Source organism: Leopardus geoffroyi, chromosome D1 (assembly GCF_018350155.1).
Source record: "Leopardus geoffroyi isolate Oge1 chromosome D1, O.geoffroyi_Oge1_pat1.0, whole genome shotgun sequence".
In the NCBI taxonomy this organism is placed as follows: domain Eukaryota; kingdom Metazoa; phylum Chordata; class Mammalia; order Carnivora; family Felidae; genus Leopardus; species Leopardus geoffroyi.
This window is the reverse complement of record NC_059329.1, coordinates 6,545,244-6,559,805: the sequence shown is the minus strand read 5'-3', so window position 1 is coordinate 6,559,805 and position 14,562 is coordinate 6,545,244. Positions and strand designations below refer to the sequence as shown.

Genomic DNA, 14,562 nt, shown 5'->3' with positions numbered 1-14,562 from the left:
AAGCTTCTGGGCCCGCCTCTAGGTTTAGGTGAATCTTCTACCGACACCATATTTTTCATTGCTTTCATTTCCAAGTCAACTCCCTGCCCTGCCCCAATCCCTGCTCAAGTCCAAAGTTGAGTTTAGGGTCATGACGAAGTACAATAGACTTAATGTCTGTGTCTCTCCAAAATTCATACTTTGAAACCTAATCCCCAGTGGCGTGGTATACTAAGAGGTGGGGCCTTTGCTTGGAGAGGTGATTAGCTCGTGAGGCAGGGCCTTCATGAAGGGGAGTAGGACCCTTAGAAGAGAGACCCCGGGAGCTCTGTCAACCCTCTGTCCTCCAGGTGAGGCCACAACCACAAGTCTGCAGCCTGCAACCTGGAACAGGTCCCTCACTGGAACCAACCGTGCAGGCACCTTGATCTGGGACTGACTCCAAGCCTCCGGAAGTGTGAGAAACACATGTCTGTGGTTTATAAGCCAGTCTTTGGTACTTTGTGAACACACTGTCCATCCTCATAACCTTATTACTAATCTCTAGCTTTGGAATTTAAATACCTCATAGATTTTCAAATAAACGCAAAACATGAGATAATTTTATGAAATTATCTTTATATGTTTTCATTTTTATCTGATATAAAAATTCAATTTGTGGTTCTGATACGACCTATCTAACCTGATGAAGGAATGCGTCAATCACTTTCAGGTCTGAATTTTTTTTCCCTTTTCCAGGCCTGATAACCATACGCTATCATCAGTGGAAACAGGTACATTCATGAGAGCTTTCATTTTGGACTAAAATTTAAAATCTACAAGAAGTGGGTTACTCTTCGTCTTTCTGATTTGTAAGGCTAAGATTTACTATTTCACCATGAAATGCATAAATGTACCTATTACACAAATTTAACTCTTAAAAACTACGTAATAGTAGAACATCAACATTTTCTGGATAGGTGAAAGCTTTTATATTACATTTTTATTTTGCAAGAAAATAAATTATACAACTTAAAAAATAAAATCCAAAAATTAAGCAGTTCATCAAAATATTTCAGCCTACTGCATACAGAAGCTGCTACCATTTAAAATTGTACAGCATTATCATCTCAGTATGTAGTGGCACACATTCAAAATCGTATATACCATACGAAGATAGATTACAACTTAGGAACGCAAATTTGTTCAACACTCCAGACGACATATATAGTGTAGATGACAGGAAAGCTCTCGTGTAATGTTTATTTCACAAACATGACCTTGGAAGAGTTTATAAGATAGCATCCCAGTCATTTACATGAAAATAGAAAAACCAGCTTGAGTTTAAGATAGCAAATCTTTCTGGAAAACTAGCAAATCTTTCACCCAAATTGAATTTCGAAAATTTGCCCTGTGAGCAGGGCTAATGACATCCTACTGCAAAGAATGCAAAATATTTTTTAATTACTCTGGTCATATTTTGTATTAAATTCAATAAAAAGTAAAAACAAGGAAGCTAACACTTCATTTTTGGAAATTTCAACATTTATGCACAAAATAAGAGTAAGAGACTTAAATGAACAGGTTGACAATGCAGGGACCCCTCCAGTAAGTGTAAAAATTGGAAGACTTCATAATTTACTTCAAGATCCTCATTAAATCATTGGAACACTAATGTTCTAATATTTATCTCATTGTAAGCATTAAAATGAGATATTAGCATTAAAAGATAAAGCCTTAAAATGAGCATTATCTTTTACTTTGTAACTTTTGCTTCGTGTCCCGGACTCCGGCAACGGGAGACGACGAAGGTTCACACTGGCCAGAAGGCTCCATCTTCCCACGAGAAACGGAGTGTTCTGCCTTAGTTAACCTCTGGCTCGCCTCCACTGCCCCACCCCAGGCCCCAGTGGCGGCCTGGGCTCCTCTCCCTGGACTCTGTCAGGTTTCGCCCCTGCTCAGGCAGCACGACTTTTAAGTGCAATCGGAGAACAGGGGCTGGATAAAGAACGCTAACTGTGATTCTGTACCTCTAGCAAGTGCCTCACAATCTTTTTGTCAGATTCTTCTTTGTTCATTAGCAAACCTACCGTCCAGACATATTTAAAGAAAACTTAACAATGGTATAGGCACCTCGTCAACTAAATTGTTTTCATAAACACCAACAAGTAGTTAAATTTTGTATACATAACAGAAAAAAATGGTAACTGTAAGTCTACAGTATTTGCTGCTGTTCAATTCCCCAAAATACAATTAGGACATAATTCGCTATTAAAAAATTTATAAAATTGAATAGAAAACTTTGCTGTGGATTTAGTTACCCACTTTTGCACTAAATTTTCCATTATAAATCAAAACATCATGACTCTCAAATGACCAAAAGATGAGAAATTCCAAAAATGTTCTAAGAACAATTATGGTTTGAAGCAACAAATCTTAAACTTTAAAAAATGGCCTGTAATTTCCCCTTCAACTGTTCTCCCCCGTGGGCGTTCTCCTACTGGATAAGCACATATGCTCCTCAGAGTGTTATATTAAATGTAAGGGCCACAATTATTACAAAATTATTATTTTCTAAATTTCAAATGTACCCATTGTTCACCGTCCTCTCATTTAGTTTATTCTCCCCAACACACTTCGTGTAACACCTGACATGTGCTGCCCTAGAGCTGGGCATAAGATTTTAAATTAGAAACAAAATCCTAATTTTCTAGGAGTTTCGGAACAGGCATTTGAACATCACCAGCGACACCTTAGATGTTGTAAATTTGCTCTCCGTCCCGGCAGCAGACAGCTCACGATGCTTTCTGGAGGGGGGGGGACAGACTCGCTGTGACGCTCCTGAGAGCACTCTGCGTAGTACTGTCCACTGTCTACCTCTCGGAGCTCAGCTCTCTGCTTCCTACTACTTCCAAAGTCATAGGTTTAAAATAATACTTAATATCAAACAAGATACAAACGAATTTGCGAGAAAACTTGGAACGTGCAGCATAACGAATAAAAATCCATGTGGGAGCCACTCTTTCCCAACGGGGAATCGTCTGTCCCATCTCGGTTGCCCGCGTCCTCACATCCCGAGCTCCGCATTACTCTCTGGATATTCAGTTCCCAGCAAACCAGTCAGTTGCTACTTTGGATTGACTGAAAGGAACAAGGTAAGTGTTGCTTTCGGAACATTTTAAAAACATTTATTTTTAAAATATATAAATATATATGTACATATATTTGGCAAGTTTACTGCTCATATTAAGACCGCAACAATCTGCTTATGCTTTTCAGGCCTTAGGCTGTGGTTTTGTTATTCCTCCTAGGTAACGGACACTCACTACTCTTTAAAACAGAACGTCTTCCTTCCCAGAAACCTGAGGCTATAAATCCCTTATCATCAGAGTTTAAAATTCCAAAACATTTCTATGCTGCAGATCAAGTGATCAGTTACGTAACCGTACTAATAGGACAGGAGGAGATTTCTGCCTTGTTTTTAGTAAATTTGGATATAATCAATTTGGCATAATAAATATTAGATAAATGTTAAGTGTGTTATTGAACACACTTAATATGTTTGTTTTGCGATTTTTTTTTCTCTGCAATTTAAATGATCTGTCTCCATACATTTTCTTAAACGGTTGAAACAACAAAGTAATATAAGCTTTACTTTTTCAAAACAAGCTCTCCAGCCATAGCAGATTTTAAAACTCCTTATTTAACAACAAACAACTAAACTAGCAGTCTCCTGCTTAAAAAGAAAGCCAACATTTGTAAGTTGGAAAAATCTCGTATCATTTTCAGGTCACCATTAAATCCAGTTATTATACTGAAGCAGGGCGTGAACAAATAATGTGATGCTATTAAATACTTATCTCCTCACCTACATCTGTCCCCCCCCACCCCGCAGTGTCGTGTACACCAGCTCCCTCTTTTGATCGAAAGAAACCAAGAGTGCTATTTCTAGTTTTAATTGCATTTAAAAAAACAAAACATAACAGCATTATTCAGTGCACGAATATCTGAAGATCCTTCCTTGTGCAAGTACATTTTTGTCAGAGAGGAAAAAAAAAAAGAGGAAAAAAGCAATTAAGAACCCCGCCCTCACCCTTCCCAACTATTTCTTCCGATGGGTATAAATCAAATTTACTGTGAAAAGTTCATAATGGGCTCTTCATGAATGCAAGTTTCTCCACAAAACAGCATGCTGTTACCGAGTGTGCAACATGAAGGGATGCCATCATGCTAACTAACGTGACTGGCAAAATATAGTTGTTTTGTCAGGTAAGGCAGAGATTTTAATAGTTATGTAATCAAAGTCCAAATAAACCTTCCTCCAACACAAACTGTTACAACTTTCTGCCCAAGCACTCTGAAATTTGGGTTCTAATGTTGTCCATGATATTCAAAATTATGCCATATATATGAAAGTGTTGATATCGGATTCATCTCTTCTGATGTATTTGTGCTCTATTAGCCATTCTATTTGCTCTTTTATCATTTTCTTTTGTGGCAAAAACATGTTTTTCAAAATTTCTACTAGTTCAGTCTGCAGCTGAGCATTGCTAATTTTCTTTCTCATCTTCATTATTTGTATGATAGCTTCCTAAAAGAAAAAGAAAAATGAAAAATCATTAATATATTACATTTTAGGTAAAACAACAAAAAATGACTTTTTTATGTATTTCATCCTCTTTCCAACATCCACCCCAATGATCAATCACTAGCAGATAAGTCTTGAGACCAGCGGCTTTTACTTAACAAATACTTTTCACTCACTGTAAAAGTAAATCTGATGATAAAGATTTTGACAAATGAGGAAAAGCAAAATAACCTAGAACCTCTCTGCGGAAAACCACATCGAATGTTCTGGAGTACTCCCAATACTTTTTTCCACATCATGCACATTTTAACAATTTATCTTGCTTGGGAACACAGTATGTACGTAATCTGGCATGGTGTTAACCATCACCTAAGAAAGAGCAAATCGGGGCGCCTGGGTGGCGCAGTCGGTTAAGCGTCTGACTTCAGCTCAGGTCACGATCTCGCGGTCCGTGAGTTCGAGCCCCGCGTCGGGCTCTGGGCTGATGGCTCAGAGCCTGGAGCCTGTTTCCGATTCTGTGTCTCCCTCTCTCTCTGCCCCTCCCCCGTTCATGCTCTGTCTCTCTCTGTCTCAAAAATAAATAAACGTTAAAAAAAAAAAAAAATTTAAGAAAGAGCAAATCCCTTACTCCTTTTCCATCATATTCAGAGTTAATTCTTTGTATAGTAGCAAATGCCAGCTGGTGTCTATTTTTAAAAATCAAACATTACTACTCTTTATATATTTATCAGATTAATAAATTATATTTGCTATAGATAGTTTATTGATTCAATTACTTTGACTTCTTACAGGAGTAAGCACTGTTCATCTAAGTCAATTTTGTAAGTATTTCCTTGACGATTTAATTACTATTAAGCTTATAACAGAGATCATCAGAAAATGATTAAGTGTTCTTTTCTCTTTTGCTTTTCCAGGATAATCTCTGTCCTTAGCAAACCAAAGGCATCTATCTACCTTGGTGGAGATTAGAGTTTGCTAAAAAAGGAAATGTGAAAACAGAAAATTAGGTGTGTGTGTGTATATATATATATGTATATATGTATACATATATGTATATATACATATATATGTACATATATACACACACGCATATATACACGCATATATACACATATATATACATATATATGTACATGTGTATATACACATATATATATATATATTTTTTTTAAGTTTGTTTATTTATCTTGAGAGAGAGGATGTGCATGGGAGGGGCAGAGAGAAAGGGAGACACAGAATCCCAAGCAGGCTCTGTGCTGTCAGCGTGGAGCCCAATGCAGGGTTTGAACCCACAAACCGCGAGATCATGACCTGAACGGAAATTAAGAGCCAGATGCGTAACCAACAGAGCCCCCGAGGAGCCCCGGTAATATCTGCTTTTAACATTCAAAGAGGTGTTTTGCTGCAAAGCAGTAATAGGCTTGGTGGCCAGGAGCTGTCCTCTATGGAGGGAGACTTAAGGATCCCTCCCCTGTCATTAGGAGAGGGAGTGAACTCCTCCCATTATCAGTGCGACAGGATGCCAGACTCTGGACTGCAGGGCTGGCATCAAGGGTCCCCAGGGAAAGGGGGAAAAGGGGAAGTCTTCAGGCACGTGAAGATCACAGGAGCCAGGGAGGAGGAACAAATGTAAATGTCTCCAGTCCGCCCTCCTCCCAGCTCTGGGGGAGGAGAGGAAGCTAGGCTGTGTGAGAGAAGTGGAAAGGAGAACAGCACGGGGGCTCCAGCCCCGGGTCTGCACTTACTAGCTGCCGAAGACGGCATGATGTGGTAGGAAGAGCTCCCTGCGGAACTCCTCTCAGTCCCCACACGATGCGGACAGGGTCTAGAGCCAACAGACCCGCGGGGGCAGGGCCGTCAGGGCCAGGGGAGAGGAATCTCGCAGCAGCAGCTGATCATGACAGTGTGCCGGGCAGGCCAAGGGGCCACACCGAAGATGCGGCAGAGTCTCAGAGAGTTTAAGAGCTCAGTTAAGAACAGGGGGCAGGCAGTCAGAGCAGGGAAGGGGCCAGGAGGCCCTTACCAACCGGGAAAAGAAGCCCCAGCTCCTGTGCTACAGCCAGCAGCAGCAGAGAGCCATGGAAAGTCAAACTCCCACAGGTGACAGGTAAAGCACCCCACAGATGTCAAGAGCAAGAACCCAGGACACTGTCACAATGATGTGACGATCCCTTCACTGTCACTACAAGGTCACGTGGACTCCTTTCACCCTCCGTCCATCCCGATGCCATGTGGGAAACAACAAAGAGTGAGGATGGGTAGAGCAGGGTCAGGGAGAAATGAGAAAGGCTGAGCATTACGTCAGGGACAGCCTGGATTACAGGACTGCACATAATTACCCATCTGTTTCGGACGAAACAGAAAAACTGAATTAAAAAAAAAATTTTTTTTAAATGTTTGTTTATTTTTGAGACAGAGACAGAGCGTGAACAGGGGAGTGGCAGAGAGAGAGTGGGAGACACAGAATCGGAAGCAGGATCCAGGCTCTGAGCTGTCAGCACAGAGCCCAATGTGGGACCCGAACCCACGAACTGTGAGATCATGACCTGAGGTTGGACGCTCAACCGACCGAGCCACTCAGGCGCCCCTCTGCACATCTTATGGAAGGACTATACTTGCCAACCCGTCACACAGCTCAACTGAAATCCATCTGGAATTTATCCTGGTCTAGCCATACACCAGGACTATATCCAGATTTTTCACCCCAAACGTAAAACTCTCTAAAATCTCTTACTGAATAATCCGTTCCCTTTCACAGCCCATGGAAATTATTTCCTTTATGGTAAAGTTCATCTATACTTACATAGTAGGTTCACTTCTGAGTTAGTTTCCTCAACTAATCTGCCTGTCATACTGTTTTATTTTTGCAGATATTTTACTAAGTTGTAACACTTGGCAAGTTCCACTAACACCTTATTCTTACCTTTTTTTAAGGATCACAAACACTCATTTATATTCTTTGTCATAAAACTGAGAATCAATTTGTCCATTCATTTTTTTTAACGTTTATTTATTTTTGAGGGAGAGGGAGACAGAGTGCAAGCAGGGGAGGGGCACAGAGAGGGAGACACAGAATCTGAAGCAGGCTCCACGTTCTGAGGTGTCAGCAGAAACTGACGTGGGGTTTAAACCCATGAACCTGAGCCAAAGTCAGACGCTTAACCAACTGAGCCACCCAGGCGCCCCTCACGTCCGTTCATTTTTGAGAGAGAAGAGTGTGAGCCATGGAGGGACAGAGAGGGGGAAAGAGGATCCAAAGCAGGCTCCAGGCTCCATACTGACAACAGAGAGCCCAAAGTGGGGCTCACACTCACGAACCGCGAGATCATGACCTGAGCTAAAGTCAGATACTTAACCGACTGAGCCACCCAGACAACCCCCTAGCTGAACTTTTATCATGGACAAAACTGACTCCTTAAGTAACTGAGCCTTGTCACTGAAAAATGTGGTATTCCATGGTGAGCCAAAAAAGGCAAAACCAGGCAATGGGACAGGAGTCCGGTTGGAGGGGGGGCTGGCTGCAGTGACACAAACTCTGTGTATCTTAGGTGATGGTCCCCAGGTACGTACACTTATCCAAACTCAACGACAACTAAACTGTGTAATGCACATTGTAGCATATGTAAATTACACCTCAATATAAAGTTTTAGTAAAAAAAAAAAAAAAAAAAAAAAAAAAAGAGCAACATCTTCTATTTATTCAAATCTCCTTCTGAACCCCCTAGGGATGGCCACCCTCTTCACACAGGCTGTCAACATGACTCATTAAAAAAGTGCCTATGGGGTCTATGGTTTCATTTTTCTCTTAAGCTTTTAAAATTTACATATTTATTGCTAAACAGAAAAGCAACCGACTTTTATTCCTTTCTCTCCGCTACTTTATCATGTTGTATGCTGTGTAAGTAATGAAAAATGTTCACCTTTCCTCTTTTCATTTTTTACTGAATTGGCCAGCAGTTTCAAATAATATTCAATAAAAATAGTGCAAGTGGGATCACTTGGTTGTAATAAGAATACTCCTAAAGTTAGAATGGACACATATCAGTCTGCAACAGGCACTCTTCATATGTTCAGAAGGATCACAATCTTAGCTTTAAAATGTTTGCTGGCTCAGTCTGCGGGCTATTCTAGATCTTGGGGATATGAGCTGAAGCCCCACATTGGCGTGGAGAGTTCTAAAAATAAATAAATAAAACTTAAAAGAAAACTTTTTTTAAAGTATTCCCTCATTTCACACTACAATGAAATTATAAGACTTACATAAGAATTTGAATACTTCAATCCTAGAATTGTAACTTATTGCTGACACACAGTTAATCAGTCATGGTCAAAGGCAGACACAACCTAAAACCAAGGTTTTGCCCAACAAATAGAATCTACCGGTGGGGAGGGGAGGTGGCACCTGGGTGGCTCAGGTGGTTAAGGGTCCGGATCGTCATTTTGGCTCGGATCCTTGCAGTCGTGGGATCGAGCCCTGCGCAGGGCTCTGCACTGTAAGCATGGAGCCTGCTTGGGATTCTCTCTCTGCTCCTCCCGTACTTGCACTCTCTCTCTCTCAAAATAATAAACATCAAAAAAAACAAAAAAAATCTACCAGAGGCCACCAAGACATACAGACATCTCTTGCGGCAGCTAAGATAAGGTCAGCAATACAATTTTTAAGTTCCGGTAAAGTGAAAATTAGTTCTTCATTACAGGTGGAATACCTACTACATGCTTTAAAAAATTTTTCAAACATGGGGCGCCTGGGTGGCGCAGTCGGTTAAGCGTCCGACTTCAGCCAGGTCACGATCTCACGGTCCGTGAGTTCGAGCCCCGCGTCGGGCTCTGGGCTGATGGCTCAGAGCCTGGAGCCTGCTTCCGATTCTGTGTCTCCCTCTCTCTCTGACCCTCCCCCGTTCATGCTCTGTCTCTCTCTGTCTCAAAAATAAATAAAAACATTAAAAAAAAAATTAAAAAAAAAAAAAATTTTCAAACATCTGAAGATAAAAAAAGAGAAAAATTTCTGAAACCAATACTGCACTGTGTAGTCATTAAAATTTAAATAACAAATAAATACCAAAAAAATGCAATTTTTTTCAAAACGTAGACATTCTGTCTTAACGTCACAAACCTGGGTTCTTAGTATTCGTAGCTGAACTATCCCTTCATTCTCCTCTTCTCGCATCCTTTCTGTAGTGAGCTGCAAGCGTCCAATCAAGTTGATTTTACCTCTTTTCTGAACTTTTGCATTTTTTCTATAAAAAACATTGAATCAAATATTATACAGTGGAAAGCCTTTTAAACATATTACAGCAACAATGTCTGAGAAAAAAGATACAGAAATTTTCTGAAGACTACTATACTAGAACTGTTCAAAGGAAAAGTTACCAATAATCAACAGATAGCTTTAAAATGAACCGCAGGATTTCCCCCAAACACAACAAAGGTTCAGTTAATAAAATATGGGTGACAACAGGCCCTGCCCTGTAATAACAAAGCTAATGTAATTTACATTGCCACGAGAGAGCTGAGATAGTTGGAAATATATGGGCTGTTATTCAGCATTATCATCTAAATGGATCTTAAGGAGAAAAAGTGATTTGTGTGAATAGAGCTTCTTTAGAGTGCAAACGGATGCTTAAAGATGAAAAGCAGTATCATCAGATACCAAAACGTACTCATGCAAAACACGTAAACAAGTGAACATCTCCAGTCCTCAGTATGTTTAATGAACAACTAAATGGCAGAAACCTGGAGCGATGTCAGTGTACATATGTCTTAAAAGTAACGTAAGGAAAACAACCATTTTGCTAACAATAAAACACCAAAGTCAAACAAGGCATTTTTATTTTACATCAACCAACATCAGCCTTACATTAAACTGAACTCCTGGTTCACCGAGAAGAGGGTGCCTTCTGTAAAGTCTTTGGGTGAGTTGACTTGAGGTTCATACAATAAAACTTGCCGCTTGAGCTTTGGGAAAGCTACTAAAGACTATGAAGAAGAAAGAGAAAACAATTACCACCTATAAATGGTATGAAACACCAAGATCAGTTCTCCAACATGGCTAACAAAATCACAACCAACTTCTGCCTGGTGCCTCGACCAGTCCGACACTGTGAACGTATGGCGAGGAAAGGACAAGGAGGGGGGCGGCTCACGAGGAGGGAAGCACTAAATGATCCCTTCACAGGAAGACACAGACTGCAGGGATCGGTCATACACGAGCTCAACAAAACCAACTTGCCACTGACACACCAGCTATTTCTCTCTAGACAATTATTTATTCTGGAACTTCTAAGAGGTCTATGGAGTAGGGGTAACATGCAGCTATGAGCAGGAGACTAATGAGTACATTTTACAAGCCCTTGAAAAGACCAAAGTTTCCTAATTCTTGCATTTTTGGTCATAAAATCTTTGAACACATTCTTAGTATGAAATTTCTGGTCACATTCCTCACAGGTAAGATTTAAATACCAACTCAATCTTCATCTCCACCCCGCCCCCCCCCCCCCCCCCCGCTTTTTAAGTTTATTTATTTATTTTTGAGAGAGAGCGAGCAAGCATGAGTAAGGGAGGGGCAGAGAAGGAATCCCAAGCGGCCTCCATGGTGTCAGCGCAGCCCGACGTGGGGCTCAAACTCATGAACCATGAAATCATGACCTGAGCCGAGATCAAGAGTCAGGTGCTCAACAGACTGAACCACCCATGCACCTCAACTCTCCATTTTTCCCCCTGTTTCATTATCTTGGTAACTTGCTTATTTTCAGTTTCTTTTTTTTACCATGAATACCTCATTTATGTATTAACACCTCATTAGTGTTTTTTTTTTTCTTGGTTAAAGGTCATTTGCAGAGTGTTATGAATTCATAAATTTATGATAAGCCATCAAATATTTCCTGCTATGTAAGTGGATACACTTTAAAAACAAAAAAACATGAAACAAACCCATAAAGTCCTTCGAAGCTCAGCGTCAGGCAGTTCAGTTGCAAGTTTTAGATTTTCAAAGCTGATTTTCTCTCTGGGTCTTTGGTTCCATGCAAACAACACAGCCAGCTGAAATGTTGTTACCTCCAAATCATATTGCCCTACTTCATTCTTAAATGTTATCTGCAAGAGAGAAAGTAATATAAAGGTAAGAATCTCTTCAGGATGATTACCACCTCCCTGCTAGAATATTCTCCTTACATGAGATTATCCACGGAAAAGACCGGCAGTTGTCTTCCAATATATATTTTTCCTTTCCTACACAGGAGTAACAATTTTAACAGACCTTAATGACCGCCCAGAATAAAGGCTCATCTTCCAGCTTTCAAGGAGCGAAATGTGGTCTTGTGACTAGTTCTGCCCAATGAGAGGTGAGTGGAAATGATGGGGGAAACTTCTAGAAGTTGCTTCTAAAGTAAGGAATACTTTCATCTTTCCCTTCCTGTTGGGCTGGAAGACAGCCACAGTGGGCATCACACTGGATTCTGCAGACAAGAGCGATACCTTAAGCATGGTGATAGAACCAGAAGCTAAGTCCCTAACAACTTCCTGGGCTAGATCCGCTGCACATGTTCAAACTTTTACACGGGAGAGAAACAAAGATCTATCTTGTTTAATCAACTCTTACTTGGAGTCCTGTTACTTTCAGTCAAACCAATATCTGAACTAACACACCATCTACTTACAATTCCATTTGACATGAGATGATGCCAATGTAATTTTCTACCACTATGATTTTTTTTGTAGAATTCTTCTACTTCAGGTATCAAATCCTCCAGTTCAGTAGGAAGGGAGACAAAGACTTTCTCAGAGCTTCTTGACCATGCACCAGCATTCAGAATTTTTATATTAACCGAATCAGCTATAAGTAGGAATATCAGGAAATATGAAGTAAATAATCTTGAAAATGGATAAAATTCAAAAGAAATTAAATATGTACAGACTGGATAAACGTTGGTGAAAACTAAAACCCTAAAGATTTAAAGGTGCCTTCAAAAAAAAAAAAAAAAGGATTAGAGGGGCGCCTGCCTGACTCAGTCAGTCAGGGGAGCATGGGACTCGACCTCAGGGTCGTGAGTATGAGCCCCATGTTGAGTGTGGAGATTATTTAAATAAAAATAAAACTTAAAAAAAAAAAGAAGTTACTCTCTTCATGTGACTGGATCTGAAACCTGTAAAACTCAGGCAAGTGAGTAGTGGCTATTAAAAATAATACATACATACAGATACATACATAAAAATAAAGATTACATATCTAAATTCTGTTGAATTCTGTTTTGCCAGATGTCTTCAAGGAATGTGGACTTTGTAACATCTTTGTACCTATTACTACTAAGGTTAATTCTGATTTACTGGAAAACAAAGATATTCTCTTTAAGAAAGCCTATATACATAATATATGTAATTATAAAATAATACCTGGTAAAGCCAATTTGTTATTTTTGTGCATTTCCTTAAAAGCTTGGTTCAAATCTTCAGACACTTTTATGTCCTGAAACATTCTAGCAAGCTTATTTACATAATCTGCGGGCATACCAACTTCCTACGAAAAGCAAAGACAAAAGAGGTAATGAACAATAATACATAGAAGCTTTAATATAAAATTAAATTTATTTATTAGAATATTCACAGTCTAATATCTATTAAATTTGATTCTTAAAAACTAAACAAGAGAATACAGGTAACCCAGGCTTTCTGTGCATGAGTTCAACGTGCATGAATCAGTCACCACAGTACAGTTAAATCACACCAGTCCCCCAACAACACAGCTCAACTTTCGGTTATCACCGTATATTAAATATGAGTAATGCACAAATTTACTTCTCATCAGTGACCAGTCACCATCCGCCTTTCGAAATCTGTTAGTCATCTGTTTATTCAGTTCACCCACAGAAAGCAAAGCACAGTGACAGATCCACTTGACATTTTATAAAAATGGATAATCAAGTGAGCTCAATGGCCAATGAAGATGATAAAAGCACACCAAAGAAATAAAAATAAAGCTGGAAATGAAAATAAACAGAACCTAAATGAAATTCTAGAAGAGCGATCTGAAGCTGTAATGTTGATACTTGCCAATGATGAAGACTAAATACACAGGCAGGGGAACTTAGTGAAGGCAAATTATCAGCACAAACAAAAGGAGCAGGGACAATAATAACAATAGTAATGATAAGATGCTGCAGAAGTGGCACCAGCAAAAACTTTCACGACCTTGAGCGCCCAAAAACAACAGGCTGGAAGCTGACCCAAACCTACAGAGACAATGACAACTCTCCCAGGCGCAAGGATGATGCTCATTCTGTGTTCTAAGCCACATGACAAGAAGGCACGTGCTAGTCAAACGATCCTTCATTTACACGACGGCTCTCCTGAGATATAATGCATCTGTCACAAAACTCACTCTTTTCCAGGGTACAATTAAGTAGGTTCTAATGTATTTACAGAGTCTCTATAGATTTAGTGTATTTAGTGTATTTACAGAGTCTCTATGGATTTGGCTACGGTGGACATTGGGAATTAGGGGAATCGTATACTAGGTGGTCTTTGTAACGGAATTCGTTCGCTGAGCATGACGATGTCAGCAATCATTCACGTTGTAGCATGTGGCAGTGTACACCTTTCTCCTAACTACTAAGAAATATTCCATTGTATGATTAATCCACATTTCGCTTATCCTTTCATCAGCTGAACAGCACTTTGAGCCGTTTCCACTTTGTGGCTCTTATTAATAATGCCGCTACGAACATTCATAGACATGGCTTTGTGTGGTCATACGCTTGAGCGGAGTTACTTAGGAACAGAACTGCTGGGTCAACTCTGTTTAACTTTTTGGGCAACTGCCAGAGTTTTCCAAAGTGACTGCACCAATTTATATTCTCATCAGCAAAGCATGAGATTCCAATTTCTCCTCTTCCTCGCCAACACTTGTTACTGTCTTTTTAATTTTAGCTTCCCTAGGGAGGAAAGGAGGTGGAAAGTATCTCATTGTGGCTTTGATTTGCATTTCCCTAATGACTAATGATGTCGAACATCTTTAATACACT

General features: G+C 39.9%; 1 protein-coding gene across 4 annotated transcripts in view; it reads right to left on the bottom strand.

The window, feature by feature from the left end:
* Positions 1-935: 935 nt before the first annotated feature.
* Positions 936-14,562, bottom strand: part of CUL5 (cullin 5) — a 97,067-nt gene continuing 83,440 nt past the window's right edge. For all 4 annotated transcript variants that reach the window (XM_045482674.1, XM_045482677.1, XM_045482675.1 and 1 more), the window contains 6 exons: positions 12,935-13,058; positions 12,202-12,377; positions 11,477-11,638; positions 10,404-10,522; positions 9,660-9,783; positions 936-4,549 (listed from right to left, as the gene is read on the bottom strand). In XM_045482674.1, coding sequence (XP_045338630.1) covers positions 4,355-4,549; positions 9,660-9,783; positions 10,404-10,522; positions 11,477-11,638; positions 12,202-12,377; positions 12,935-13,058 — 900 coding nt within the window. In that variant the 3' untranslated portion in view covers positions 936-4,354. The remainder of the gene's footprint in view (positions 4,550-9,659; positions 9,784-10,403; positions 10,523-11,476; positions 11,639-12,201; positions 12,378-12,934; positions 13,059-14,562) is intronic.